The sequence below is a fragment of the Polistes dominula genome, unplaced genomic scaffold (genome assembly GCF_049000335.1).
Source record: "Polistes dominula isolate Pdom_NZ unplaced genomic scaffold, Pdom_raw_medaka contig_12, whole genome shotgun sequence".
In the NCBI taxonomy this organism is placed as follows: Eukaryota; Metazoa; Arthropoda; class Insecta; order Hymenoptera; family Vespidae; genus Polistes; species Polistes dominula.
Genome location: NW_028301116.1, coordinates 383,635 through 409,205, shown reverse-complemented (window position 1 = coordinate 409,205; position 25,571 = coordinate 383,635). Strand labels below are relative to the sequence as shown.

Genomic DNA, 25,571 nt, shown 5'->3' with positions numbered 1-25,571 from the left:
CTTCTGATGTTTTTTTTTTTTTTTTTTTTTTTTTTTTTAATGTTTATATATAGTGCCGTTTGATTGCCCAAAGACCTACAGTTAACCTTCGTATAAATTCCTTCAAAGAGGAAGAAGACTATTAAAACTATCTCTTCACCTTATTATTTTTTTTTTAGAAAATAATTTAATTATATTAACCCTGTGAACGTTATATGCAACTGACTATCTTCATTGCATTATTTGGTTGCACAGATGCAGATGTACAGTGTTGTTATGGTAATCAGTCTAAATAAGGAGCCCTTAAGTACATTCTTTAATTTTCACTACGATTATCCTATATAGAAGTATACTCATATAAAATAAAATATGTTCAAAAAATGATATACTCATATAAAGTATACAATGTATAGTATTTTTTTTTTTTATCCTAGGGCAGGATTCTTACTATACAAACTATTACAGTTTTTAATGAGTAGATTTTAGAAATTGTTTAAATCGTTGTAGGAAGTACCATATCATTGACCACATTTTTACTATACGCTACAATCTCAAATTCCTTTCATTTCTATACATATATATCGCGCGTGTAATATCATTTGAAGAATTCGATTCAATTAAGTAAAATGATATAAAAAATATATAAAAAAAGGAAAAGTTAATTTTCATGGAACATAATTTTTCGACCTGCAATCAATATTATTTTGTTGATTTTTGTAAACACTATAACATCCCAAACGTGTATTATAAGGGCTTGTCGAGAAATACATGTGCAAGTAGAAAACCATTGCATATAGTGTAAATAGTGACAATAACTCGAATTACCTTCTCTAACGCAAATACTCCTATGGGTTTTGGATTCCTAGGAACTTCAAGTTTTCCACTTTCTTCTCAAAAACAACGTTGCTATGGACGTTACGTTATTTAAGCTTCCTGTAAGATATACAATTATTATTTATCAAGATCATTTTGATACAAGATTTTTGTCGATAGACGTTACTTACTTCAGGAAACAGAAAGTGTTCACGAATGGGTTGGGGTTGCTCAAAAGGTGAGCTGCTTATATAACCGGGTGAAGGAGACTCGCTTTTCTCAAGTACAGGAGTAATATTTGCATAATTGGCAGATGATGTTCGACCTTGTTCCACCAAAATATTTCGATCGATTTTATAATATTCCTTACCACTGCGAGGTCGCAGCGTAGTAGTTAAAGCTCTGCCTCCCAACCTAAGACAACCAAAAGTTGCTATCATTTTATTTTTTACTTCACAAAAATTTATATCAAATGAAAATTAATAACAAACCTTAAACTATCTGGCGTGTCAGATGATGAATGAGAAGATAAGGAAAGTGTCTCGATATAATCAGACATATCGGAGGTACCACTGCTTGTACTTCTGGAGTCAATATAAGGTGCATTACTCGATATTTCACCAGGGCTATTAAACCCTTTTGTACTTTTCGGCAAACACGTAGGTATATCAGCTTCCGCAGAGGATGATTTAGTGGGTATCTTTGTCTTTTGAAATTGGAATGATAATTCCCTCAAGGGATCGCTAGATTTTGATTTTCTCGGTAAACTATTGTGATAGCATGTAGACGGTGGACTCTTACGACATATCGACAAAGCATTTTGTTTCTTTACCGATGTTACGGACGATATTTCAAATTCCACAAATTCAGCTGTTCTATGACTAAGAGAACCAGTGGATACTCCCGAGTCATTGCTACTAGAGGAATCCCTGTTGTGACCGGCTTTCGATGGTACGGATGAAGAACGACGAATTTTTATGAACGACGGTTGAGATGAAGCAGCCGATATCTGTCCATTCTCTTGACTTATTTTCATTTCCGATTTCATGCAAGATGTATGTGGCTCACTGCTTATCAGAGAAGCCTTATCGGCTTCACTAGAGCACTTATGTATGGTGAGAGTGGACGGGAATGTATGAGTTTCATCGTCTAAGTAGTGAGCTGATTCGGCCGAATAAGATCGTTTTCTTAATAAAATACCGATAGCTCCAGTTGATTCAACACTATTGCTTCCATCTAAAAGACGACGTCTAACATATGGACTAGATAACATCGCCGATCCTGGCACACGATATTCTGAATCGCAACGTTTTTTATTCCCATCTGTTGACGAAGAACCTGACAAAGTTGGATTGCTCGAACTCTTCATACCATTGTAGATTCTGGACAGCACTTCTTTAGAACAAGCATTATGAGCTGGTTGCATCGGTAAATAACCGGTGAATGGTTTTTTCGGTACTTCTTTATCTAGATCCATTACTAAATAATCATTATCTCTTTCTTTTACATGGCCACATTTCTGACAAACTTTAAGGGAACCCTCTTCGCTGGATGCTTCTGCTTTTGTATCTTTTAATTGATCAGCAAACTTTTCCAGTTCTTCTTGTGAAATACCACTTTTCGTTAGAACATCTTTACTATTTTCATAATGTTCTAACGATTGAGTAAAGTCGATATTAGCATAATTTGTTTGCTTAGATTCGGATTGTGTATCGATAATAGGTTCAACATTTTCGTAATTATTTGATTTGCTACTGGTTACGCATTCACAATTATCGTCAGCTTTGGGTTCATTAGTAGCTTGTCCTTTATTCGTTCTTTTAGTAGTGGCGTAAATAGAAACATCACCACTGGCATTAACAACAGGCATTTTTCCTTCTCCCGATAGTTTTACAGGATGTACAGTCACACCCATAGGTTCAATTCCTGCTCCACGTCGACAATAGGGTAAAACGAATCCAGCCCAACTCATAACATTGTGGCATGGACAGGCTGACGATGATCTGGGCGATTGAATATTAAGTTTCGCTGGACAACCACATTGTTGCAAAACAACAGCTTGCGGGGCCTGAGGAGTATCATAATTGGGATAGGTTTTTGGCATCGTTAAACACTCCTTTATCTTCCTTGGAGTATCGTAATATTGATCCGTTTGTGGTGATTGTTCTAATAACATGTGATGTCCGACGATAGCTTTCGGAACATCATAATTTTCGTAAGGTCCAACATTGCTATTACGTACGTTACTTTGCGCGTTACTCTTTTGATTATGAACATTAGTGGTAATTTGTTCGCTCGGTAGTGGCATTGGAGGTTTCTTTGATTTTTTCGTGGCAGTACATTGGGACGGTTTCGGTGGTCTTGGTGGTAAAACATTTGGACTGAGCGACGATCGACGAACATTTTGTACCTGTGAACTTTTAGATTGAGGACAATGACAATCAACTTGTTGAGACCCAGAATAATCACTATCGTGACTACTGCTGCTGTACGAGGATAAAGAGAGTCGATCGAAAGCTCGTGGTTGGAGGTGACATGTCAGACTGCTGACGGCACCAGCTGGACTACCTATACTACTTGTACCAGTACCCGTTATCAACGTAGAAGATTTCGACACAGTTCCTAACTTGCTAATACAACTGGCACATCTTTCGAGACCAGTCGTACCTTGACGAGTAAGAGAACAGGTACGCCATTCGCTAGGTTGATCGGTCAATTCCGAAACAGAAACTGTATCTCTGCAGCTATAATCACCTTCGCCGTCAGTCTGTTGTCTACTTTCGGCAGATGACCAGTAAGACGAGCTACCATTCTTGCAACCATCACAATGATCTTCGTATGATATTGTTGAAGAGTACACAGTTGAGGGAAAAAAATCGCTTGCTCTAGTCTCAGATCTACTAAATTGTCGGCGAGGACTGTCTTGTAATAATGATTCACGGCCAAGCGGTCTTTTTTTGGTAGATAATTTTCCCTCCGCAGCCAATTGCAATGTTTTAACAATATCGTCACCCTGATCCGTTATTAAAACATGAAGACCTTCGCCACGACCGCATCTTGAACCACCTTCGAAGCAAAATCTTCCCTCGACGACACCGTAACGTCGTAAATGACCAATTTCCCATATTCCAACTAACCTTGGTGGAATACCAACCGTAATACAAAATCGCCGATCTTGAATATGTAAATGCGCTGGCCCATTCGTTAGTTTTGCCTTCGACGGTGCAGTGGATATCAATATTAAAAATTGTTGATCTGCAAAGACCAAATAATCATGGCATCAGACCATATAAACATTTTCAAAAGAATTTGATATTTGATAGCGTATAGTATACTTATAAAACGTACCTTCTCCTAAGTTATTTGATATCTTTACTTGCCATTGTATTAATCGTTCTCGAGTATCAAAAGCAAGTACGACAGTTACATCTTGACAAATAATAGCTATTGTGTTTGATTCTTTATCAAGAGTAAAACCACTTTCTACTCCAAGAAAATGTTGCAAACTTAATGATGCCTTTGTTTGTCCCTGTTTATAACGATCCTTGCTATCTCCATAAAGTTGTAAGTGCAAACAATCTAAAAGACAAAAAGCACTTTCATGTACTGTATAATCATTCAATTGCTTTTCAAAATTTATATGTGCATATATCTAATAAAAAAAGAAAATACTATACATAGTATAGTAATAAAGTGTTTTATTTAAAGTGGTATTTCAAAATAATAGCTACAAAATCGTGCATTGATATCTATTACTGGAAGTAGGGTAGTTCCAATTTTTTGTTTCCTCAAACAGTTAATCTCTAACAGATGTGCCAGCTGTCACCAAAAATATCTAAGCGAAAGATCCTTCATTCTGATAATAAGCATGAAAGTATTCTTTCAAGACTAACATAAGAGAAAAAAGTTAAAATATTATAGTTAACTTTCTGTGTTTTATTATCTTAAGTTATTTTATCATTAAATAGAATATACTTTTTTAACGATTACATTTTTTTATCAAATTATTTTAAAGGAATTTGATAAAAAAAAAAAAAAAAGAGATAAATGTAGTATACTTATGTAAGCAAAAAGATAATATTCATATCACGAAAATATCAAAAATGAAAATATATTCAACTTTATAATGCAATCATAACATTTCCTGCTACATATATCTCTTACTACAGTACAATGCACTCATGTAGCAGATAATTTGCAAGCTTACACGATCTTTCAAAACAAACGATATTATGCAAAATAATGAAAAGAGTAGGATTTACCTGCTACTGGTGACAATTTTCTCATTACGCACCATCGTGACTTCCACTGTAATCGAGTAAATATATTTTGTTAGATCTTTATTTCATTTGAATAATTCATTCATAATACCTATACATTCATTAATCAGATTGTAATATTACTAAATCATGAAATTTGTATGAATATTGGCCGTAATATTGGTTTCAGTAATAAACACACATACATATATATATATATATATATATATATATATATATATATATATATATATATATATAAAGTGCATATTAAATAGCTATACTTTACACAATTGAGATTCATGTGATTGAGTGTAAGTCTGGAACCTTTAGGTCCTTTTATATCCTCTATGACTAAAAATAAAAGAGTCAGTTACCCTCCTTGACTTAAATACTTCTTGCTACCCCAATATAAACAAAGGAAAAAGGAATTAGCCTTTCATAACTTGTACTCTATAAATATACACTTAATATATACTTCATTTATACTGTATTACTTATGTCAGTTTATATCAATCAGCAAATAATTTCTGAGAAACTATAAATATTCTTTATTGAATTGTACTTAAAATAAATGAGTAATAATAGAATAACTTTTATAAATTATCTGACTACTGTACATATAACTATATATAGACTTTTATTCTTTTATCTCACATCTCATTTTAATTAAGATCAATTAAAAATCAAATAATTATTATCATTAACATATACTTAGGAAATTTTACTTTGCAAAGTAGATTTTTTTTTTTTTTTAACACATACATATCGATTATGTGTCTCTTTCGTGTATTACATAATTTTGCTGAATATAGTAGGTATTACGTGCTCAAGTGGACTTCAGATAAGCGCCGAATAAATATGACCAAAGGATAGATCTTTCTTTGTTTTTTTTGGGTTCAAAGGAACCGGCGCGTTGCCGCTACTGTCAACGTGGAGCAAAGCTTCAGAAAATAAAGAAAGATCCTAAAGCTATAAACATTATCGTTCTTCGAATTGTCGATTATATCGCATTATTTAATGTGACAAAAGAAGTACTCGTAATTACATATAAGTAACTCACCTTCTTCCCATCGCGAAACTTGACGTTCCCCTCGATGATACAATTGTTATCCACCATTGTATAAATCCACTAACTCGTTTTTCGATGTCAGATATTTTACTCATCACTTGGTAAAGAGAACGTGATTCGTTATCGCGGTCGCGATAATTCGCGAATTCGAATTTGGAAAAGTATTATTTTATCGCCAGGCATTGGCTCACTCGTGTCCTAGCGCGTCCTTAGATTTCTCCCATTGTCCAGTGGGTGGAAGAGAAATAGCACGCATACGAATCACGCGGTAAAATCCATACTTCTCTACGGTCGAGCCCGGGCATCCATCTTGGCAATGTTGCTTTGCTGCGTGCAATGTTACCCCGTACCGCTACCCCGTACCACTGCGTTAGAATGTATTCCACACATTTCATCTCCCTCCATCCTTCCTTCTTTCTTCCCCCACCACTTTACTTTACCAACCCCTGTGTAACATTCAACGTTACTACATACTTATTTCGGTAGGGAGCTAGCACATAAAAACAGGACGGAAGAAAGTAAGATACCTTAGAAAATCTTGCATCTTGCAGCTGCACTCGATTTCTACGAAAAGTATACGACATCTGATACGCCTTTATACTACATTTTCGGTATATCGCTCTCAGATAACATTGTTTTTTTTTTCTTCCATTCATATAATCTAAAGTAATCAAAAGAGAAGAAAAAGACTAATAAGTTATACCGCCGAAGTGAATGTACTTTTTTGAGGAAATGTTAAATAATATTAATGTTTAAAATGAATGTATGAATATAATTGATTGCAGTACTCGTTAAAAATGCGATAAGTGAGTTACCATTTATTTTTAATAAAGAGAAATATTCTATACAAATACATGCTATATAATTCCACAGCGTACATTAAATATTCACAATTAAATATTGTATAGATGCAATTTGCAGCCACGTCATATTCCCGAATAAAAAAAAAAATATAATTTAATTGTAATTGTCATTTTCCTTTAATATACCCAATGGTACAAGATTGGTATTTACAAATGAATTAATGTAACAATTTCATAAAGTAAAAATATGATCAACTAATTATTATTATAATAACATATAATATAAATATAACATAAATAATAACATAAAATATAATTAACATAATATTCAGTTAAAAATTATAATATCTATAAAAGTATTTAATTAAAATTATTATTTATTATTATCACATTATTATTATTATTCAGTAATATTATTCAGAAAAATCAACAAGAAAGGATCTCGTGGCAATGTACTTTAATGTTTATTACATGTCACAAGCCAAATCTATCATCATAGCTAAAAATGTTAAAAATGTTGCTCCTTTTTAAACATTATACTCATGTATTCCTTATTGCAAAACTGTTTGGAAAATTTTGTTGTAGTTTAACTACCTCATTAATATTTTCTTTACCTAGATTATCTATAAATATAAAAAAAAAAACATTTACATATATAATTTAACAGATAAATCAGTTATAATTTTTCGGCTTTCTTAGATTTGTTCCAACCGATATTTACATGATCGGTTATAAAAATTGTATAAATAGCAGAATTATTTTTGTTAGTACTCCGCGTTCTCCAACTTACTCGACCCTGACTTCTGCAACTCGATTCCATCAACGTAAAATTATGATATTTTAAAACCACTTAACCATCTTCGATTAACTCGATCAGCAATGCAACCAACAACTGAACTTTTAATCATATAGCCAACATTAGACATTTTAATTGCATAAGTCGTTTGGCACTGTATTGCACTTTAAATTGCAATTTTATTGTTGGCTACTCTGTTAGAAACTGTATTGTTGGCTACACTGCTAACAGAAAAATTGTACATTCAAATTCACCGAAATTGGTCGAAATGACTTTTATTATACCAATGCATATTTGCTGCAAATATTAAAATGTTTTTACAGTTAGACAAAATAAATGCTTAATATGTATTGATGTATGGATAATGCAACATTATAAATGTTTTAAAAAAGTTTCAAAAGAAGAAATCACGCGCGTTTAAAAATTTCAATGATATTGTTATTGATTTTAAAATGACTTACTTTTTGTTTGAGTTGTTTTGTAGAAAAAAATTGTTCTTTTACAATAAATCTTCTTTTACAAGAATAAGTATAATAAGATTTTTATTGAAAATATATTTTTTTTATATCTAATAAAAATGAAACATTTTGTATAAACGAAAAAGTCAAACTAAATTTATTAATGCATTTCTATAAGACCGCCAACTATCGGCGAAGTCATGAATTAGCTAAGTGTCAAAACGTGACATTTTAATTTGTTATACGTCGGTTGAAATTATATTTGTTAACTTTAACATGATTGAGACACTGAGTATTTCTAAATTATTTTTTATATAAATTACATGGTAAAATTGCAACGGTAAGCTATGGACAATTTAAAAATTAAGGAAACACCTTTGTCAAGCATGTTTCTTCGTCAAACAGACGTTACGAATTTAAGGAATATTATTAAAAATTACGATTATCAAATATTGTGAAGTTTCCTGTACAATTTTTAAATAAAAAAAACATAGTATTCAAAAGCAATGATTCGGATAAATCATATACGAATTTCTCGTATAAAAAATGACCCTAAGAAGAAAATTATGCTGGAACGTTATCGATATATATCTGTATTTTAATAAATATAAACCAATTATTCTGGAAAGATGACAATTATTATGAAATAATAAAATGTGTAATATGTTTATAAAATATCTTTTTAATATCATTTACAATTTGTATTAAAATTAATTTTTTTAACAGAGTCATGTCAACTAATTCATCAAATATTGGATTAATCAATATGGATGGCTTTATAACAACCGATTCTGATCCAATTGATAATTTATATATTGCTTTGATACAATGTTTTGGAATAATATTATGTGGGTAAGAACTTGTGTTATTTTCTGATAGTTTTCTATGTATAAATATGTTTTTTTAGGGAAAAATCAAGTAACGTTTAAATCTTCAAAATTATATTATCGTTTAGGTATATCGCTGGAAGATTTAATGTTATTACAAAAATAGAGGCAAATGGTTTAAATACTTTTGTTGGTACTTTTGCTCTACCATCACTAATTTTTACATCATTGGCCAAGTTAGATTTTACGTTGGTCAATTGGAGTTTTTTACTTGCAATATTACTTGCAAAATGCTGTGTATTTTTTACTGTACTCGTGGTATCATTATTGATTAAAAAACCATCGAATTCTGGTCGTGCAGCACTCTTTGCAATATTCACAACGCAAAGCAATGATTTTGCAATAGGTTACCCTATGAGTAAGTTTATTAAAAGAGTATATTCTCTTAATATGTAATTTATAGACCTCAACAAACTTATTATTTTCAGTTGGTGCCATTTATCAAAAAACTCATCCCGAATATGCTGCATATCTATATCTCATGGCTCCTATATCACTGGCTATTTTAAATCCTATTGGTTTCATATTATTAGAAATTAGTAAACGCAGTTTAGAAGAAAATAAATCTTGCTGGTCAATGGTTTATTCGGTTATAAAGGGTGTAGCTTTAAATCCAGTTTTATTTATGACAATCTTAGGCATCATAGGAAATATAATATTTAGCCATGTTATTCCACCCTTTCTTGCTGCTATTCTCGAAGTACTTGGAAATGCTTTTTCTGCTAGTGCCTTATTTCTTCTTGGTTTAATGATGGTAGGAAAAGTACACAAACTAAAAGGTACAGCTCTAGTCATACCAGGCATACTGATATCTGTTAAACTGCTAGTACTTCCTCTTGTAATTCGGGAGACGATTATTTTGTTAAATGCTGGTGATAATGTTACTGATACCAGAGATTTAAGTACATATGGATTTCTTTATGGTACAATTCCAACAGCACCAGCACTTTTTATATTTACATTACGTTACAATGTTGAAATTGATTTAATAGCTTCAGCTATGGTCGCTTGTACATTTTTATCCGCTCCGCTTATGTTCATATCAGCAAAATTAGTTAGTGCCATTGATGCTGGCGTAACACCAGCCAGTTACGCTCATCAACTCCGAGCTTTCTCTTTTGATATAAGTACTATATCTGTGGTAGCTTGTATATGGCTGCTAATTTGTTTTCTTGGTGTGGGTCGCAAATATAAAAGTGTAACACACAAATATACTCTTTGCCTCGTGATCGCTCAGGTTTGTTAATAGAAATGATTATACAAATCTATCTATGTTTAGCATATCCTCTTGTACACATTTATTAATCATTGCGTTTTTTTCTTTTTTTTAGTTGATTACTGCGATTGGTACTATAATTTGGACAAAACTCGAAGCAGATTCTACTGGATCTATTTTATGGTAAATTATTATGAAAAAATAGTTTACACGATTAATAATGAGATTTCTTTATTAAATATGAATATCTCATTTTAGGTATATCCAATTTGTTTTAATTTCATTAGGTGTATATGGAAGTAGAATATGGACAGTTGCAATTGCAGTAACTCTTCTTTTTTTGAATTCACATTCACTATCATTTGTCCAAAATATGCAAAAATGGTTACTTCTTAGTGGTTGTGGGTATGAAAATATTATATTACATTGATTCATATTTTTAGATACTTAATATTAACAAATGTTGCTTACAGAGTAACAGCTTTGATAGTGTCTTTAATGTGTATTTGCATAACGCCGAAGAAACCAATCGAATTTGAATTACAAAATCCGAATTTTCAACTCGGTAGGAGTCAAGCTGCTATATCTGTTGCTATATTAATATTTTGTTTTATTGGTAAGAAACATATGTACATACATAATAATGGAACTAACGTTTTATTAGAAATAATTTAATAAAACCATTTTATTGTATGCAGTAACATTAGGTTGTTTAGTTTTACAACAAAGGTATCATCAAATAAGAAATGATTTAAACACATATAGCAGTACAAATAGTGAAGGAGAAAGATCTAATGTCAGTAATGATACTAATGGAAGAAATGTTGTTGATGTGGAAGATATTGTATCTCATTCAGAAAGCACCCCAATGTATGTATGAAATTATACTACTTGTAGATACATAAAATGCTAAAATAAGTAAATTATTCTTGTAGCATTGGTTGTGAATTCCAAAATATTTGTCCTAATTCAATGTGTACTGTGAATCGAAACAATACTTATCCTTTTGATTGTAATCAAGAAGAAAATGTAACTCCGACAGATTCAGAAGATCCACAGATATTACGACATTTAGTATTCCTTATTCTGCTTTCATGTTCTATATTCATTGTAAGACCTATTTAATATTTCAATTTCCTTTAAAATGATATAATTATACATCATTATCAAAATTAAATTGGACATTTATATTTTTCAGGGTTTATCAATATCTATTAGTACGTTAATTATGGACCAAATGATTGGCATTTATGCAGAATTAGCGTTCTTAGATATTGCATTAAATTTCGGTCAATCATTAATAGCTTTTGCAATATTTGGACTTGATCCTGGCCTTAATAAACTGGTCTCTTGGTTACAGCAACTTAGTCAAAAATGGCGCGGTGGTGAGATAATTTTTTCTTTATTTCTATTTTATATGTATGTTATCATTAAAGTGTATCATATGTCATATATGATTTTGTAATATTAATAGAAACGGAACTACAATTGCCTCCAGAAGATGCATTGAGTTCAGAAACGAAAGCTATTCGTGAGCAGTTCAATCGATGTCATTTAGCCGAATGTCGAGCAAGGATAGCTATATGTCGAAGAAGATTATTGAAAGTGCATAGAGGAGTTTTTACTGGTTGTGATTTAGTAGATTGGTTATTAGAAGCTGGGATAGTTCAAACTCGAGAAGATGCTGTTCGTTATGGTCGCTGTCTTTTAGAAAGTAGAATATTACAACATATTGATGGTACATACCATTTTTATGACAAAAACTTACTCTATACATTTAGTGCATGATATGTTACTATTAATTAGTTCAGAATAACTTTGAATCTTTTAAATTTCTCATGAAACAAAAACAAAATAGAATTATATTATTTGACGGCCTAAGCCTAGGATCGAAGTGTATATTATATTTATTTATTTATTATTATTTATCAAACTTTAATAGAGAGTATTTTAATTTATTTGATTTTTTATTAATTACTTTTCCTTTATTTCTTGTTTATATATTTTTTGAAAATACTAATTTAATATTTAATGAGAGATTTAAAAAGAACAAATTTTTATTTTAATAATATGTAAGTAACCAAGAAAGTATGCGCCATTTTTAAGTTTCTGTATCATATATCTCTATTAATCAAAACCTGATTATTTAATATATATATATATATTTTTTTAATATCATGTAATTAGAAAGTTTTTTGGCGTTTTAATAAATAGACATATATGATACATAAATTAAACAACAGCACGATTTCTTTTGAAAATTAAAGTACATTGTATAATACTTTGGTAATTCATATTATTTGTAACTACTAAATTTTATAAAACACGTGATATGCAAATATTGTTTAAATTAAGTAAATGTGAAAGTATGTATCTTGAAGGTAAATTCCAAAGAGAAAGTAGCTTTATATATTTAATTAATATATATTTTAATGCTGTTAAAAATAAGACGTCAGATATAAATTTTAAATTATATCGTATAGAATGAAATATAATATATCATAAAGTAGATTATAAGGTATATTAACAAACTAAAAAAGAAATGTAGAAAAATTTCATTTTTATCAATTTTTCCATGAAAATTGGATAAAGCTCGATTATGTTGTATTTGATCTGATTGTTGATATTAAGCTTGGCATATTTAATAATGGGGCAAAACACTTATATCATATCTAAATAAATTTACAGAAAAGTGTAATAAATATGCAATGGTTAACATATGTTTGAATAGATTTATATTATATACCTAATCATAATATACAAATTATATGCATAAATCATCATCAGGATCTTCCTCATCCAAATCATCTACTTCATCTGGTACATATAAAATCTTACATTCATTATTTACCATTTGTGTTGCAGGTATATAAGGTAATGGAGTGTTTTCTTTTTGTCTCATTTCATGTTCATTTATTTCTAATCGGAACGAAGATACAATTTTTGCAGCGTCATTTGTAGGCATTGAATTTTTTTCAGAATTAAATTGTGTTTTAAGATCTTCTGATTGTATCTCATATGTTGTCATGTCTTGTCTCACTAATTCTGACCCAAGCAATATTTTGCCTCCTGATTTGCGATGTGTATAATTTGCAATATAAGTAAATTCATTATTTGAATGTATACCATGATATTTATGCAATCTAACATATGTATTTCCAAGAGTTTCAATAGATAATATCTTATTTGGTATACAATCTCTTCTAAAGAGACAAATTAATCGTTCAATTTTTTTATTTAAATTTTCTACAAATCGTAATGAATTTGCAAGACCTGCATATAGTATCAAAGAATCCAAATTATCAAGAAATATTATAGACTTTTGTGTTACTTTGTTAAGTATATCGTCTAAAATATTAACAATATTTTCTTCACATTTATTTACATCAACTGTATAATAATCAGATATTTTAACATTATTTAATGTATATGGTTTTGGTCCATTTAAATACCAAGATTTTGGATTTACAAAAGTTAGTAATTCTATAATACTGTTAGGTTCTACTTCTGTCCAGATTTTCAACCATCCTGCTATAAGAACTTTACCATAAGGTACATTGATATCTAAATGAAACATATTTATAGTATATTTAATAATTTAAAAATAATTATGTCTTTTCTATTATTTTAATCATACAATTTACTATACCTTCTTCCACAATGGTTGTGCTTGTTCTGTCAAGCAGTGGCAAAGTTTTTAATTTGATCATTTTGATTTTTCTATATCAAAGATCTAGATAAAAATTCTAAGTTAATAACAAACTATAGACAAGTTATATAAAGTTACGAGACTATAGCAAATAATATAATATCGTAATACACATATTTTTTATCATAGTTTTTTCCATATGGAATTATACTTAACAGAGAAATAGGTTAATGTCAATGAATACATTGACGTCTGTTTTATCGACTGCATATCGATATATACTGAATTTTCTATATCGACATTTTTTAAAACGACTACTTTTAAAGTTATTCAACATTGTTTATTGTATCGTATTATTATTATTATTATCATCTTTATTTTGAATGTATTATACATACGTAAAATATCTTATAAAGATTGAATAAGCATGTGCAATAATTTAGAATTTTTTGACGTTTATATAAATATTTATAACAAATATCATATACTTCAATAATATATAAAATATATTGAAAAAAGGAAACAAAGAATTCGTTATAAAGATAAGCTTCTAAGTATTTTATTATTATAAATTATCAATTTAATTGAACGGATGCAATTAAAAAAATATCTACAATTTAATCCGATTGACGGATATTGCAGATAAAAATAGATTAAATTGCGATATAATAATAGCGATAAAAAAATTCTAAAAGGGAAATTTTCTAAATGTACAAAAAAAGAAAAAAGATTAATTTTAATTTTTTCAATGTCTAGGTGGGGAAGGCGAAGAGGAGGGGGGAATATTTATAATTCACTAATTATCTACGCATTTTTATGCTTTGTTTTTGTTTACTTCATATAGAAAACAAGATTGTTTTGCAAACTCTAACCTTTGACAATTGAATAAAACAAAAATACGGCATATCAAGTTGAATTTTATAAGTAAATAAGATTTTGCGTCGTAACTGGTTCTTAATCGCACTGCATATCGGGTCACATTATAATCACGTGGCTGATAGTCTCCACGTTGAACTCTCAATATGGACTGTGTACTGTGATGATGTAGGTGGTTTGTACAAACTATGACGTCTTTCATATTAATTTACGTTTCAAAAAAAAACAACTTTTACTTCCTATTACATATATATGATTATTTTCTACATTCCATCATGTAAATATTTACATCTTTTATATTTTCATATACATTTATGCTTTAACATTCAATATAATCATTATTAATCATTGATTTTTTGAACAGTAATTTCTTTTGTTTCAACGACACCCATTGTGCAATTGCTTCAAGAAACCAATAAAGTAAAGCAATTACTTATTATGACATCATCGCTTTATATATACGTGTATATAGATATAGATATATAAAGAACGGAAATAAACAACAGGTGATTCCAGGATTCGATGAATGACGTAGTTCATAAAAATATATGTATATAATATCCAATGAGAAGGATTTCCCAGAAGTATGACACATTGTTTAAGATTTCGTGCAATGCTATGATTCGTGCAAATTGATGATACATAGATATACATTTAATGCGATACGAAGAAAAAAAACAAATAAGGAAAGAAAGAAAATTTGAGTAACGCGCATACGCAAACGATCTGTTCATTTAACTGGATCTCTTTATGAGTACAAGAGAGAGACAATAATAATAATAATAATAATATTGAATAATACACTTGATTGCAACAAGTTAAACGATTGTTGCGAAATAAAGATATATGTGAAAATTGTAATAATTGTTAGATACATTCTCCATATGTTGCACGTTTCTTGAAATAATGTATAAAAGTTGAAAAGGAGGGATATAGGCAAAAGATCACGTGGCAGTAACGCGCCATCGATAAGCGAGCTTGGTAAATGTCAAGAGGAAAGGGGAATACGGCGCGAACGTATATAATCCTCCGCTCACGTTCCACCACCCAATTCTGCTTGGACTTTGAACACGTGTACGTGCGTGCCTTCAGAAGAGGGAAAGTTTTTATTTGTTTGGTGCGCTCATTGTATGGGTAAGGAACTTCTTTCATTGTACATATATACATTCATAATATTGAAATAATAAACGGTGATAAAACGGTGATAAAAAGTTATCAAGTGGTATGCGCATTTGTGATGCTTCTTTTGTAAGAAGATTTCTTGTGTCCTAATTTTGGCAATGACCTTTTCTCTACTGCGAACATTTAAATATTTAGGTTAACTTAGGCTAGAGCTTATTTGTTATCACTTCTTAGTAGTATTACTTATGTTTAATTAAAACAGTAGGAAATAATAAAACACTTTCGTCTTGTTGAAATATTTCAAGGTTATTTTCTTCAATAAATTCTACTCCTTTATATTTGTTCAATAAATTTGATTAATTACAATGTAATGTTTTTTTACGTTTGATTTTCATAATTTGTAGGAAATTAATTGCACACGTGTTAAAATAAGTGAATTATCTTATATCAAGTTACACGAGCGTTCGATTAACGCTTTCTAGGGTCTTCCTCGAATAATATGACTATACTACTATAGAGTATACGTTATTATATCGAAGGTCGCACTAGACACGTGGCACGATACGTATCTATTTGGTCTTGTATTGATTGTTAACCACGCGTCCGCTATCGCCATGTTGGACATGAAACCAACTGCAAATGCGATCCGCTTTTCTGCTTTTATTTCGCACATTTTGGCTTACGGAACGGTGTTAATTCGTGTTCTTAAATAGCAGTGGAATTGTGGTACATACTAATTTATTGAGAATATATATTAGAGAAAGATAATACAAGAGATAAAGCATTATAATAACTATTTGAAACATAGAACATAATTATTGATATCAATAATGGTATCATAAAATGTTGATCGTTTATACGTTTATAATTTCAAGTTAATATTCAAATGTGAAATGTTTTTTTTTAATATTTTTTATTCTATTATATTGATTTGATTGATATTGTGCTGCAGAGCGAGAGAAGAGTAAAAAACACGGAGAGAGCCCTGTAGAGCCAATAAGCAGCTGCAGGGATGAGCATGGCTTTGTGCCAACGGTTGGTCGCTGGGGCAGCGAATGGCCAAGTTGACTCGAGTCGACAGAAAAATGGTGTCAGCCACAGGGACAGGCACGCGGGCCCTGGATTAGGGGTGTGCCGCTACCCCTGCCGGTCTGGGCCCATTATGAATCACCAGCCCTGATCGTATCAACGGTTGAACAATATGAGGAACTAGCAGGCAGTGTTGAATTAGAAACTCAGCGTTTATTGCGTGAGCATAGATATGACACTATTGGCAACTTCCTCAGGTTTGTATTTATGCTCTTATGCGCTTATGGCCTTATGCTAAACATTATGTTAAACATTATTTTATACTTATATTATTTTGCCCAATAGATTCTATAAGAATTATATTACGAGTGGAGAAAGTAAATTGGATCGGTTTTATCGCAAATATCAGCCTCTAATAACACCTGAACACTATACTTGTGTTGGGCTTGGATTTGAATTATTACGTCGACTAAGTAGTTTAAATAAAAAGTTTCCTACTATAGCAAGCGGGCTCTACTTAGTGTCTTGCGAAGAAGTAAATTTATTTTCATTAAATGTTATCATTTTGGGGATCAACAAATAATACTTAATATTAAATGAATTGTTTTACAGACAATTGGAGATATTGCTAGTTATGTTGGTGGCCCACCGGCAGCAGATAGTGGAGAGAAAGAACATGTTCTAGTGTGCCTGAAAATCAAGATTAATGGACGTCAAGGTGTTTTGCTTCTTGATCCTGGTTATCATGTTGCTCGTGTAATTACAGTAATGGCTGATAAATTATATCCTCATACGGGCTGGTTTACTCAATCTGACGATTCAAATTGTAAGAAAGAGTACAACTATTTTCTGTGCGGTGAAGATCCTGATTATGTCGAATGGCATGAAAGGGAAACTCGACCAGGTGCCTTGGAAAGAACACAAGTTGCTCTTATTTATATAGCAAGGCCATATCTTACTGCTATAGACGTTACAGAACGCAGAAATTTGGTATACAATTTCAGAAGTTTACTAGCCCGAGACACTAAAGGTCATGTCACAGCTGGTATATATTTTCCCATTGCCCTAGACATGAATAATGCACAAACTTTTACGATTTTCTATCAAACAAGTAGTGGTAAGAAAAGGATTAAAATGCCATTCAGCAAATTCTGCAGCTCGCCTAAAGTAATTATTATCAATATACTTAAAACTAAATTTATAACTAATTAAATTTCACCAAAATAATATGATTAAAAAAACGTTTCTTGTTTCAGATAAATCCTGATGCAAATGAAGTTGAAATTATATTAGAAACTGCTCGTCAATTGGGTCTAATGCAAGATACTCTGAAGGATATGCTTTCAGCTCTAGCTACTGTCATGAGTGATTCAACATTTTTGGCTCAACTCTTGACTATTAATGCAAGAATTAACACCCTTGCGGAAGATAATTAACAGAAATCGTCAGTCCACTCTGTGCGCTGCCAATACAACATAATCTTCTATTATATCTTTTGCCAGCTTTCCTCTTATGTTATTCTATTTCTATTGACTATCATATTTATGCTTTGTTATATGTCCAATTATTTTTTTCCGACAACGAATTATAAACAAATTTGCGCTCTTCATTTTATTCTTAATATCTTTTCCGTTTTATATTAGTCAAATTGTTAGATATACGAACAAATTCTATAACCATTCTGTAAAGGTTTATCATTTATCTATATATTTTCAGAATATTAGGTGTTCTTAAATAGTTATGTCTTAAAAACTACATGGGTCGTAATGTTCATAACTTCATTTAATAAGTTTCACATTTTTCTTCAATATTTGTGTTGTTACAAAACTTATGGATTGATAACGAGGAAAAAATATGAAATATATACAGTAACAACACATATTTTATAAATTTACTGTGAACATTTACAATATATTTAATTATACTATTTTTATTTCTATGTATACAACAGGTTTTTCTCAGATCAAACTAATTTCAGGGTTGGTTTAATTTTTTAAAATTAATAATATGGTATTATTATGAATATGGTTTAGTTAATACATTTATTTTGTGCAAATAAATTTTCAAACAAATAAAACTTTTAGAACAACGTATAGTTCTATTGTTGTAAAAAAACCCTCCTTAAAAATTAAATTATATTTTTAAGAAAATTATACTCTTATGTTTGTTAGAAAAAATTAAAAATAACAAAAATATAAATATGATTTTTGTTAAATAATAAATAAATAATAAATTGATTTTTTAAACTCATATATGCTGTTTATTAATTTATTTATTATTCATTATTTTATGATAGACAGTTTTAAATTTGAATCAACATTTGAGTATTTATACAATAACTAAAATATAAGAGTAATATTATATTTTTAATGTTACTTTTCGTATTATACTTTATATTTTGATATACATAAGAGAAATGAAAAGTATAGCAATCTTAGTTGAAACGTTTCCTTTTTTATGTTATGAACACGTAATGTAGACGTTAAGAGAAATAAGAGTAATAATAATATCAGTTGAAACGTTTCTTTTCTAATGTATTTTACGAATACAAATATAAGGATATATTTAATATTTTTTTTTATCATAAATAGTAATGTGATTACTGAGAAGATACAGGCAAAGCTAATTATTATATTTTGAGATATTATATCCTAAGACATTCTAAAGCATTACTATTTCACACTGCGGGACGCTTATGCTTAGATTCGGTGTCTGGAGTATGTTCACGTTTTCGATATCCTGTAGTAGTCTTTTTTTGATGGGCAGCTTCAGAAGATGCTAGCCCCTCAGAGCTGCGAACATGCAATTATTCTAGTTTTAATGCTTCAATTACTTACAAATTACGTTAGAAAAATAAATGAAGCTTTAAGGCATGTTATTATTTCGGAGTATGGTTTAATATTATTAGTGTATATTAAATATACATAAAACATTCCAACTGTTCATTATTATCATTTCCTTTTTGAATATTTCTTAAGCTTCATAAATATAGATGAATAATGAAAAGAAAAAATACAAATGAAAAAAATACTTTAACCATCGGAGTATAAACATAAACACAATTCAATTTGATTAGCTAAATAGGATGATAATTTAGTAAACCTGTTGATATAAAAGTAATAAGTAACGAAAGATGTAACGAAAAATGTAACGTAACGTACTTACGTTACAAAAGTGTCACCGCTGTGTACAATGCTTTTAATTTATTAATATTTGTGGTTGTACCTGCAATACATAAGGTGGTATATTCCATACCAATCTTAGTATCCGTCGCAGTATAAGGACATATTTTCATAAATAATAACAGAGTACATATTTCATTATCTTATCATGCATTCAAATGAAACATGGAAGTGAAATAATATATATAGCTTTACATTATAACACTTAGAGTACACAGTACATAAATGATACTAAATTTAAATTTAATTCTATATATATATATATATATATATATACAGGGTGGGGCAATAACTATTAGCACCACAGATATCTTCGAAACTATAAGGTTCACAGAAATATTTGCTGAAATAAAATTGCACAGTACGAAGGGGGCCATCCGATAGCGATAATAGTTTTTTTGCAGGTGGCGGTACTTTGGACATTTGAAGGTCACCTCCATTTTTTCAAATGGATCGGTATGTTTTTGTTTCTGTATCATGATAGAGGAGCTTAAAACGAGTTTAACGACCTATCACATAAGGTCATTGAAGTTCATAGAAAGTACATAAAAGTGATAATTATTTTATCAATGGAAATTTGAATAGCAACATCTACACTAATTTTATCAAGGATACATTGGGTCTTCTGCTAGAGGAGTTACCTTTACTTACACGACAAACCATGTGATATCAACATGATGGATGTCCAGCACATTATTCATTGATTGCACGAAGAGAACTCGATGAAAAATTTCGAAATCGTTGGATTGGACGCGGCGGTCCAATATCGTGGCCAGCTCGTTCCCCAGACTTAACACCTCTAGATTTCTTTCTATGGGGAACACTGAAAGATGAAGTGTACAAAGAAGTATCAACTACTCTCTACGACATGCAACAAAGAATTATTGCAGCCTGTACATCAATAAGTTCTGACACTGTAAGACTTGCAAGTCAATCAATCGTAAAAAGAATCCAATGTTGCATTGATACTAATGGTCATCATTTCGAACACCTACTAAACGTATAATTTTATTTACTGCCAAAACTGTAAGTATTATCGCAAACGATTTCGAAATTTTTCATCGAGTTCTCTTCGTGCAATCAATGAATAATGTGCTGGACATCCATCATGTTGATATCACATGGTTTGTCGTGTAAGTAAAGGTAACTCCTCTAGCAGAAGACCCAATGTATCCTTGATAAAATTAGCGTAGATGTTGCTATTCAAATTTCCATTGATAAAATAATTATCACTTTTATGTACTTTCTATGAACTTCAATGACCTTATGTGATAGGTCGTTAAACTCGTTTTAAGCTCCTCTATCATGATACAGAAACAAAAACATACCGATCCATTTGAAAAAATGGAGGTGACCTTCAAATGTCCAAAGTACCGCCACCTGCAAAAAAACTATTATCGCTATCGGATGGCCCCCTTCGTACTGTGCAATTTTATTTCAGCAAATATTTCTGTGAACCTTATAGTTTCGAAGATATCTGTGGTGCTAATAGTTATTGCCCCACCCTGTATATATATATATAAATCAGTCTACGGCTAACGTGAGCATAGTTAGTAAAATGGAAAGGTGACCTGTTGTGAAAAACAAAAACCGTGTGCTGTTGACTCTAGAGAAGCAGTGAAAGAATATGACCTCTTTGATAGTACTGAATAGGCATGAGAGAATAAAAAAAAACGCAAAAACAAAAGAAAAATCTTACCGTGAAGTAGAAGCCAAATCATAAGTTTTAGAAGATAAAGATCTAATATTGCGCCTAGGAGAAGGCATCCATCTTGAAGAATTATAGGAGTAACCATGAAAGCATAATATAACATAAGATTGACATAATACAAAACAAAATATTGTATGCTGAACACAAAATACATGGCATATTAAATCAATAAGAAAAATCAAATTCTTGAAGATCATAGAGGTCAAAAAATAAAAGTGATAATTTGTAATAATATACCGAAATGATTAACTCTTTGCAGTTATAATACTTTCTAGCATAAGCATTCATTTGATCGAATAAATTTTCATCTACATAATAAAGTAATAGATTGTTTTTTTCTGCTTTACTGAAAATATTCTAAATCTTCGACTACTAAGAGTTAAAATATTATTCAATTTTGTACGTAGTACAATTTATTCCATGGTTAGTACATTATATTAAATTTGTATATATATTTTTATACGCACAAGCACACAATTTATATAAATAAAATGATAAACTTCTTTGTTATATTTTACTTTCATAAAGGTTAATTAATTAATTAATTAATTTAGTAATTTATTTATGTTTGGGTGAAGAATATTTGAGATTCAAATTTTGGCCTTTTTATATATTTAAACATTAAAATTGATATTTAAAGTAAAATAATTGGATATAAGATAACATTGATTAAAATTAATATCAATATAACATAATGTACGTCTGTACATAAATTGTATTCTACAAAAGCACATCGTACATACATTTTTATATACATACATAGCATAAATAAGAGTATGTGTACATAGATGACTTATTAATGGTGCTAACTCATATATTGAAGTCTCGTAATATTTTTATTTCAAAAGTAAAGATGAACATAATTGAGCATGCATATATTTATTTCAATAATGCATACACAAAGTTGAAGAGAAGGAATGCACCAAGAGATTTGGATTCAGCCAAAGTATTGTAATCACATTTTTCTACCAGATTTTCTTCCATGCTTCTTATATCTGTTGCATAAGAATGAAACTAACATTTAGTAAACTACAAAATAAAACTAATAAATCTGTTATAAAAGGAACTACAATTTGAATGAGAATCTAATATTTTACATTAAATATATAAGGGTAACAACTCAATGTGATTTAACGTTGAAGAGCGAATTTAACGTTAAAAGCTGATGTTTTTAAAAGATAAGAGTTCTTATGACAATAACAGATATACACTCTTGCATTGGAATTTGTTAAATAATATTTATTTGTTAGTAGATTAGCGTGTATGATATATGAAGCAATGTACATATGTAAAATTTGACTTCGATTATAATAGGATTACGATTTTATATAAGTAAATACATTATACATTTCTAGATCTGTTATATAGCAAAAAAAAGTCACAAATTCTAATGCAGAGAGTTCCTTATACATTGTTACATAATATTAGCTTTAATTTAAAGCTAATAAATGTAATAACGTTTTTATAAATAATGAAAATATATTGTCTAATTAAAAATTATGAAACTAACCTTCCTGATGCATCAGGCAAAGCCAATTGCTTGTAATCAGGACGACGTCTATTGTAGTTAGGATATGAACTATGATGTGGTCCAGCAATTGCACCTGCCGATCGTCTTGTACAAGATTCCCACTCGTTGTTGAAACTCTCAGCTTCATCTGGAGACAAAATTGAATATACATTTAAATAATGAAACATAGTAGTTTTGAATTTTTTATACGAAAAGTATGTATAATTTTGATTACCTTCATCAAGATTAATGAACTCTTCGTGTTCTTCTTGCTCTCCGTTATGAAGGTTATGTTCCCTTTCACGAATATGGGCTCTATCTCCAATATGATGACCGATAGCCATTTTCTTCGTTCCAGTTCTTGTATCACATACAGTTTTTTTGGTTTCTTTTACTCCACCGGGTGCAGTTCTTGTAGACATTGTTTCTTGGTAAACTTGCGGACGTCCATCTGCACCACTGGCCATAGTTGTTACAGAACTACTCGTAAAGGAATGACAATTTCCATTTGATGCCAAATTATCCTGTAATATTAACATTAACAAAAACCTTAGTAGTAGATGTCCCGTATACACTATATTCAAATATTTTAAGTAAATAGTATAAAACTTACAAAATTAGTGAATAATCTATTAAAGTTCATAGTTGGCATCGTTGGAAAAGCAAAGGGCATCATTTGCATTTCATTATGATGTATCCCACTTCGTTGTTGAGAATCGGTCAACGCATTCTGACCCATCATTCCAAAAGGATCAGTAAAAAGAGAGTTCATTATGCTGTTCATCTGCCTCATGGTACGCATATGAGATCTATTGTCAGGCAAAAATAATAATATTGAATAATCCTTCCATTTTAACAATTTTCTCAAATATTAGATCCATTGAAAAATCTTGTATTATTTAAATTAATTGACATGTTTCGTTAATATAAAACAATTGAAAAGATAATAACATTAAAAACAAAAGAACGTAATATCAGCTATCAACATTAGTTAATAGTATCAAAATGATTTTTTTTTGTTTCAACGGCAAATTATAACGTATATAAACTTTAGAAAAAAAGGAGGATGAAAAAAAGGAGGATAAAAAAAAAAGAAAAAAGATCAAGAGAGACGTGTCGATGTCCTCTGGAGTATAATTTTTGCATTAGTTCTACAGTCAAAGGAAAAATTTCAATCGATTTTTACAATTCGTAGATGCATGCAGAAAAATCGTTAAAATAATAGTATTAATATACAAACCCAAATATAGGATCATCGTCGAAATCGCCCATTAAAGATCCAAACAAAGACATTTTGAATATTAAATGATCGTTAGATTATATTAAATAAACAATTATACTTGGATTGATTGCAATATGTAATGCTCGGTTACGCGTATAAACCAGAATATTGAATTTCTGAAGTGAGTAAACTCGAATTCGTCGAAAATCTCGTTGTAACTAACTTTCACGAAATTTCTAGAATCTATATACCATATTCTGTACGTCTTCTATACTGTCAAGCGTACAATAATTGACTAGGGAAACCAAGGTCTATTCAATCTACTACCGATAGTTCGATTATCGTTCCTCATGAACTGCACAGGAAATTTTCTCGAACAAGAAACAATATTACCAGATGTATTTTATTTGAATAGTACATATGTGATACAAAATCAAATATTTTTTGTAACTTTTGCTTTAGAATGTTAAACTTTACATACTAATTTAATATCAAATGAAATATTTCATTCTAAAGAATTTGGATAAATAGATAAATTTGTGAAATATTATTTTTATATTATTGTCCAAAAATATTCCCTAGACTCGTATCATCTGATGAATGAGGAAATATAGTTAACAAGGATAATACATCTTCGACATTTTTATATTTTATAAAGCTTACTACTGTTTAAATAAATATTTTGTTAAACTTTTTTGGAAGAGTTTACATATTGTAATCGATAAAGTTAACAAATATGATTTCAATCGATGTGCATCAATAAAATGTCACGTTTTAGTATTTTTCTTGCAAGTTTTCAAATTGGTACAAATATATGACGACTTTTACGTGATTGGTCTATGCATTTGCCGCGAAGAACACGTGATTTTAAATTTAGATTGAATCGATATTATGCTATGAAAATACAAATTTATAATTAATTATTTAAATAAATATATAAATGTTATAGTCTTCCTTATTATAGTTCATTTTTTGTAATATGGTTTG

At 30.1% G+C, this 25,571-nt stretch overlaps 5 protein-coding genes across 14 annotated transcripts; 2 read left to right on the top strand and 3 right to left on the bottom strand.

The window, feature by feature from the left end:
* Positions 1-9: 9 nt before the first annotated feature.
* Positions 10-7,938, bottom strand: LOC107071270 (uncharacterized). 3 transcript variants are annotated; one of them, XM_089176938.1, is made up of 7 exons: positions 7,717-7,938; positions 6,115-6,784; positions 5,055-5,100; positions 4,141-4,371; positions 1,284-4,047; positions 984-1,206; positions 10-912 (listed from the first exon to the last, which is right to left on the bottom strand). In XM_089176938.1, the coding sequence occupies exons 2-7, from the start codon at positions 6,169-6,171 to the stop codon at positions 904-906; spliced, it is 3,330 nt and encodes a 1,109-aa protein (XP_089033064.1). In that variant the 5' UTR covers positions 6,172-6,784; positions 7,717-7,938; the 3' UTR covers positions 10-903. The 3 variants fall into 3 exon arrangements, with proteins under 3 accessions (XP_089033064.1, XP_089033063.1, XP_015185616.2); XM_089176937.1 differs by lacking the exon at positions 7,717-7,938 and having other exon boundaries at positions 6,115-6,569; positions 6,651-7,220; XM_015330130.2 differs by lacking the exon at positions 7,717-7,938 and having other exon boundaries at positions 6,115-7,220.
* Positions 7,939-8,361: 423 nt separating this feature from the next.
* On the top strand, positions 8,362-13,003 carry anchor (integral membrane protein GPR155 homolog anchor). 2 transcript variants are annotated; one of them, XM_015330194.2, is made up of 11 exons: positions 8,362-8,520; positions 8,907-9,032; positions 9,136-9,425; positions 9,496-10,304; positions 10,399-10,466; positions 10,542-10,688; positions 10,757-10,899; positions 10,982-11,153; positions 11,219-11,393; positions 11,482-11,668; positions 11,758-13,003. In XM_015330194.2, the coding sequence occupies exons 1-11, from the start codon at positions 8,504-8,506 to the stop codon at positions 12,069-12,071; spliced, it is 2,448 nt and encodes an 815-aa protein (XP_015185680.1). In that variant the 5' UTR covers positions 8,362-8,503; the 3' UTR covers positions 12,072-13,003. The 2 variants fall into 2 exon arrangements, with proteins under 2 accessions (XP_015185680.1, XP_015185681.1); XM_015330195.2 differs by having other exon boundaries at positions 8,393-8,838.
* On the bottom strand, positions 13,002-15,942 carry Elp5 (Elongator complex protein 5). Of its 2 annotated transcripts, none has more exons than XM_015330188.2 (3): positions 14,805-15,942; positions 13,933-14,016; positions 13,002-13,847 (listed from the first exon to the last, which is right to left on the bottom strand). In XM_015330188.2, exons 2-3 carry the CDS (start codon positions 13,991-13,993, stop codon positions 13,048-13,050), a joined length of 861 nt encoding a protein of 286 aa, XP_015185674.1. In that variant the 5' UTR covers positions 13,994-14,016; positions 14,805-15,942; the 3' UTR covers positions 13,002-13,047. The 2 variants fall into 2 exon arrangements, with proteins under 2 accessions (XP_015185674.1, XP_015185675.1); XM_015330189.2 differs by lacking the exon at positions 14,805-15,942 and adding an exon at positions 14,149-14,314.
* A 1,056-nt stretch (positions 15,943-16,998) lies between these two features.
* On the top strand, positions 16,999-19,052 carry LOC107071261 (uncharacterized; the record flags this gene model as incomplete). The annotated part of the gene is made up of 4 exons (XM_015330097.2): positions 16,999-17,216; positions 17,305-17,494; positions 17,572-18,126; positions 18,216-19,052. Coding segments are annotated over 4 exons (1,143 nt in total), but the record flags the coding sequence as incomplete, so codon positions are not given.
* Positions 19,053-19,213: 161 nt separating this feature from the next.
* Positions 19,214-24,934, bottom strand: Mlf (myeloid leukemia factor). 6 transcript variants are annotated; one of them, XM_015330198.2, is made up of 7 exons: positions 24,603-24,933; positions 23,976-24,171; positions 23,598-23,886; positions 23,363-23,510; positions 21,841-21,912; positions 20,125-20,184; positions 19,214-19,751 (listed from the first exon to the last, which is right to left on the bottom strand). In XM_015330198.2, exons 1-6 carry the CDS (start codon positions 24,653-24,655, stop codon positions 20,166-20,168), a joined length of 777 nt encoding a protein of 258 aa, XP_015185684.1. In that variant the 5' UTR covers positions 24,656-24,933; the 3' UTR covers positions 19,214-19,751; positions 20,125-20,165. The 6 variants fall into 6 exon arrangements, 5 of the variants coding, with proteins under 5 accessions (XP_015185684.1, XP_015185682.1, XP_015185686.1 ...); XR_001476433.2 differs by lacking the exons at positions 20,125-20,184; positions 21,841-21,912 and adding an exon at positions 22,751-22,847 and having other exon boundaries at positions 24,603-24,931; XM_015330196.2 differs by lacking the exon at positions 20,125-20,184 and having other exon boundaries at positions 24,603-24,934.
* Between the last annotated feature and the right edge of the window lie 637 nt (positions 24,935-25,571).